At 33.7% G+C, this 5,688-nt stretch overlaps 1 protein-coding gene across 2 annotated transcripts; it reads right to left on the bottom strand.

The window, feature by feature from the left end:
- Nucleotides 1–1,709: 1,709 nt before the first annotated feature.
- On the bottom strand, nucleotides 1,710–5,653 carry LOC139897043 (uncharacterized). 2 transcript variants are annotated; one of them, XM_071879685.1, is made up of 9 exons: nucleotides 5,606–5,637; nucleotides 4,848–5,481; nucleotides 4,484–4,583; nucleotides 4,019–4,075; nucleotides 3,338–3,455; nucleotides 2,523–2,605; nucleotides 2,373–2,434; nucleotides 2,185–2,266; nucleotides 1,710–2,075 (listed from the first exon to the last, which is right to left on the bottom strand). In XM_071879685.1, the coding sequence occupies exons 2-9, from the start codon at nucleotides 5,153–5,155 to the stop codon at nucleotides 2,019–2,021; spliced, it is 867 nt and encodes a 288-aa protein (XP_071735786.1). In that variant the 5' UTR covers nucleotides 5,156–5,481; nucleotides 5,606–5,637; the 3' UTR covers nucleotides 1,710–2,018. The 2 variants fall into 2 exon arrangements, with proteins under 2 accessions (XP_071735786.1, XP_071735785.1); XM_071879684.1 differs by having other exon boundaries at nucleotides 4,848–5,653.
- Between the last annotated feature and the right edge of the window lie 35 nt (nucleotides 5,654–5,688).

Raw genomic sequence — 5,688 nt, 5'->3', positions numbered from 1 at the left:
TATGTGATAGGTTAAGTAAAAAATATGAATTACAACGAAAACGCTAAAGTTACAACCCATGTTTTGTTTGAATCGCTAAAACCGTACGGAATATATCGGAGTTGGAACGGTTCAACGGTCAAACCAATAAAATAAGTAGGGTTTAATTAACTATTACACATTTTAAATTAACAGTTCTCATTGTAATATGCATGTGGAAAAGTATCAATTCTGCAAATTTATTTAGTTAAGTGATTTAAATTTATACAACTTGACATTCTTATTCTTAGATCATCTTTAAGCATGACGGACGCGTTGGCGTGTTGATGGATAGGGTTGGATACTTGGTGGGCATGCTGATAAACTGGAAAATAATAGAGCAGATTTTTCTTTTTTCTTTTTTTTTGAAAATAATGGGGTTGAGTGTTGAGTGACGTGTTTTTTTTTTTTTTTTTGGGGCAGCGATTGGGATTACCCGAGGGGGACTAAACCACCCGTTGCGATCATCTCCCGTTTCGACTATGCCGATGCAGCGATAATAACCCCGCCCCCATCGCTGCCCGGAAGGAAACCTTGAAACCGATCCAAGGGCACGACCAAGTAAAACCCCCTCCCCTTTACCCCTCAAACGATATGGAAAAGGTGTCATGGGTGGATACTTCATGGCAGTGATGAAATTGTGTATTTAATATGTAGCCAACGAGGGTCGAACTTCTGACCTCCCCTAAAGGAGGCGGACTAAATTAAGTGTTAAAATATGTTTTGGAAGTTGTATAAAATAATGGATAAAAATTTAAGAAAAAAAAATAATTTGAAACAGTCAAATTTGGCCACTAAATTTGTACGCCAACTTTGTTCCGGTGCTCCTAGCGCGCACACCAAACTTGAAGGCCTCCAACATGCCGCACTAGAGGCGTGTTAAAGGCGTCTTGCGGGCACACAAGGGCTAGCACGCCCCCATTAGGGATGGTCTTATTGTTGTTATGTTATAGTATATAGTATATAATCAAGTATTCTCAAAGCAACTTTATCCCGTAAAAAGTGAATTGTTTTATCTCGGACTAAATTAATGGTGTTTAATATTCGTTTTCAAACAGTTAATTTTCAGTTAATATGAAAATGGAAATAAATGAAAACCGTAAAAATAAAAGCGAATTTGAATTCAGTTTTCGGTTTGATTTACAAATCTAAATTTGATTCTTAATTAAACTTTTTGAATTCGTTAAACCCAAAGGCAAATTCAAAGCTGAAATCAACTGATAATATAATATATTACTCGTAAGCTATTAATTTTTATATGTATCGTAAATCATTTTTAAAATCATAAGTCAAATCAAAATACTTTTTTATGATTATTTTAATAAATTATGGTGTACCAAATAACCCAATAACTACAACACAATAGTAGTAGTACAAGATATGATGTGAGCATAAAAAAAAAATGCACTGGTAATTTCAAGTGTTTTAATTATCAATCAGTTTGAACACGTCAGGTGATATTTTTTAGCTAAATGGAAAATAATCAAATGGCTTGCAAGGGCTAACAGGCTAAGGCTCAGCGAAAACTTGAAAAACTTCGAAAATAGGCTACAAATGACACTTGGTTAGTATGAATCCTTTACGATACATAAGCGGACATCAAAGAGGACAAAAAGAATGAAAAGATTAGCGCGCATTGATTGATTCGTACGTTATATATAAATCTATTATAACTGCAAAAAGTATAGCTACATATAAAATATTAAATCATCTTAGTAGTTGCTACCTGCTTAACTAAAATCTCTTACAACTGAGATCTTATTGTCGACGCAAAAATCTAACATACCATATCTTAAATTGGGGCGCTAGTCACAGTGCGCGCGAAGCTAAGCAATGACCTAAACATTTTCACGTAGCCAAAAATGGGATCTACAATTTTTTTTTTTTTAATATAACATGGACCCGAATAGGCAATCAATACAGATTTGCACAAACGTTACCTATCAAATTTACAGCAGGTTTAGTTCTGTACTTGCAATCAAACTCGAAAAAACTCCACATCAAAACCCTGGTTCTTGCTTCATATGCATCCCGTTCGATGCTTCAAACATCATTCTCTACAAGTTTTTTAAAAAAAAAAATTAGCGGGCGCAAGATATCATATTTGCATGCGCAATCAGATGATAAATGGTCGAAGATACTGGTTTTAAAATGCATGCCTCATACCTGGCTTGTAGTGGGCAAAATACTATGAGCAAGATTCTCGTTAAGTGATATCGGCAATGGCGGCCCAGGCATATACCTCATGCTGCAATCAAAAAAAAAAAAAACACATTTTTAGCAATAATAAAATGTGGGAAATATACAAGTACCAGAACCAGCAGAAGTATTAGGTTCATGAGTATATATCTTACTTGTTTAGGATGGCACTTATATTATTTTTAGTGTGGTTGAAGAGGTTAATGTTTTCCTGCAGCTGCTTAAGAAATAAGTCTCAAATTAAATAAATAAAAAGTATCTTGAATACTAAATATTGTATATCTTGAAAAACTAGAAGTACTTACTTTCATTGATGAAATATTAGCAGAGATCTGACCAAGAACTTCGTTGTTTTGTTCAATTAAGTGCCTTATTGACCCAATTAATGCTGCAAACAAGTAGAATAAATCATCCGGTTAGCAAAATTTTCAAGACCTATTATTAATACAAACTTTATACTAGTATATGTTAAAGATTAGGAAGGAATTTTTTCATCTTACACATCTTAGAACTATTTGTTTGTACAAGATTGGAAACTTGATAACTACGTAACTTTATTAGAAAGAATACTTTATAAGAATTTCTAGGATGTCTAGTAGAGCTTACAATTTCAACCCATTTTACTTATAAACGGGTCGACATGACTGTGTGTTTATCTACATGGTCAACAGACTTATAACTCAACAAAATTGAACTTCATTGCTAATAACATTCTAAATTTAATTCGAACGTTTGAGTTACTATTGTATAAATTGTATTAGTAATAAAAAAGGTTTAGATTTTTGTTACCTAAAATAGTTTAAAAATCGACAAAGTCACAGTACAATGCTAATACTTTAGTACTTTAACCCGACCCGATACAGTCGTTTTAACCCAATACTAAAAATTAACGGTTACCCCAACCGGCCTACCCGCCCATCTTGCCACCTCTGATATCCGGTGAGGTCTACACTATTTTATATCCATATATTACCCATTTTCTCACCTATAATGAATGTGTTTATTCCTTTTAACAAATAAAGTGTATCACTTAGTGTGCATTTATGGCTCCACGATGTTCGATTATTTGATCAAATTATTACGCTAGTGACATGCAGTTGAATATGCACAAGCTACTGACCGTCAAAAGTAATACCATCGGTCTGGACCCGATTATTCATGGTAACTGAGAACGGAGCCACACACAAATTTGGAACTGATGATATACTCGGCTTTGAGAATGATTCCACGAGATTAGCCTGAATAAATATGACAAATCGGTAACGATGTGCAAATTTATCTTCCAAAACACGACAATAAAAACTCAAAGGGAAGAAAGAGAATCGTATTATGGGTGCTAAGTGAAGTACGTCAAGTTTTGGACATTATATTATACTAAAAAGATCTAAAACATTCAATGGAGATGGTGCAAAAAAATATTTCCATATGATCGTGATGCGTGCGCGCACGTACACACATATTACTAAAAGTAAACATTAGCCAACGTACGATTAGTCCTCGACTCGACCAACTAGTTGTTTCAAAGTCCCAACCGACTCGTCGACTTTTGCAACCTTGCATAATAAACTGTTTGTAGTTGGGTATTATCAATATTATAACTTGAAAGCACTACAATTACTACATATCATCAAGTTCATCCCTCCTAAGATATATCCTAAGCAATGATCAACAAAAAGATGATTTCTTAAATAGGATCAATTTCAAGCTACAAAATTAAATCTAAATCAACATATACACGAAGTTAAGTGCTTTAGTAGTTAGGGCATAAAGACTAAAAAAATGTAAAGTGGCATAAGCGTACCTTCTTATCTTTCAACTTTTTCCCCATATGAGGTTCATCATGTTTCCTTCGTTTTCTCTGCCAAATATTTCACTTTATTAACCATCTAAAATATCAGGTAGGTATGCACCATTCAACTTAAACTGTAATATTATAGTAATAACATAGTACTTCTTTTAATATATATATTTAACTAATATTTATATTTATATTTAAGAGGTTGTATTCATATAATATACTTCTAGAGACTTTCAACGTGTTGAACCCACTTCCTTTTTAGCCGAACTTTGTATAGGTAAACGAGTTGAAATTTGACAACTCTATAACCACCCATCATGTATGGTCCATCTAACCTTATCTATAGAACAGTAAGAATAAAAACCGTGTGCCAAGAATGAACGTTTTTTATTCTTATTCATAACTCATAAGTAAGAAGTTTCATTAATTCAAGTAAATCATGTTAATATGAACATAAGTAGAACTCACCGCCATCCACCTACACCTTAAGGCAACATCACGAACAGTTTTATCGCGCAATGTGGCAGCAATCTTTATATACCTCATGATACTGGGTTCATCAGCAAATCTACAGACAAGATGATATGTACATTATTATTAGAGAAATAAAAAACTGCAAACAAATGCTCATGTTAATACATGGAGTAACTAATACAACAAAGGCAATATACAGATTAAAGCTGCACTTAAAATTCTTTTCAATGAACACATCCCATTTTCACTCAAAACATAATATGACCCGTTATCCAACCCACCCAATTTGCCACCTCTGCTATAGTGCTATACATATAACCGTTTACTGTATTTACATAAACTGTCACGAAATACTTACTTGGACAGTCCTTCTTCCAACTTATGTTGTTCATCAACAGACCACTCAACAGCTAGACCTGCATCATGCTTCACCCCCGGAACAGAATCACACGAATTCGCAGATTGTGTAAAACCTGAACTGCTGTTTGCTAAACATGAATTTCCTAAAAAACGTGTATCGATAGTTGCTGCACCATTGTTCGTTGGGTAATAATCACCCATCATAATCATCTCAGATGTACTTTCTATACCACTAGATTGAAACGAAATCGCGTGTCGATTCATAGCAGAGCTAATGTTTCTATCATAATGAAACCCAGTATCCATGTTTCAAGATTAAATATTGGAAAAGTATAACCTATCAAATTAAAACCCTAGATTCTTTAATTTATAACAAGACCCCATGATGATCATATACACACTTCAATTGATATCATAAACACCAACCTTAGCAATAACCCTAACTCAATTCGAAGAGAATAAAAGAATTTGATCTTTTAATCGCCAAATAAACACATGCATACCTTACCAAACCCTAATTGTACAAATGAGAGCAGAACCACGAAAAAGCTTCAATCTTTTTAACAAACCCACAATAAAGCTTCAATTTTTATAACATACCCACAATAAAGTTTGAATCTTTTTCTTATTATCTACAAATTCAGGCAATCAACGTATCAAATTACAACATAATCATAAACTGGTACAGAAAGAAAGGGTTTTCTTAATGCGTAAACTTTTTGACAAAAGTTGGGTTTGATTGGGTGCTACTGTTACCTTTTTGGCTCATTACTCACTACAGAGACTGTTGTTGATTACTTTTACTTTTTGTAGCTTAGCACACACACGTACTAAAAAAC

Source organism: Rutidosis leptorrhynchoides, chromosome 3 (assembly GCF_046630445.1).
Source record: "Rutidosis leptorrhynchoides isolate AG116_Rl617_1_P2 chromosome 3, CSIRO_AGI_Rlap_v1, whole genome shotgun sequence".
In the NCBI taxonomy this organism is placed as follows: domain Eukaryota; kingdom Viridiplantae; phylum Streptophyta; class Magnoliopsida; order Asterales; family Asteraceae; genus Rutidosis; species Rutidosis leptorrhynchoides.
This window is presented reverse-complemented; position numbering and strand designations above follow the sequence as displayed.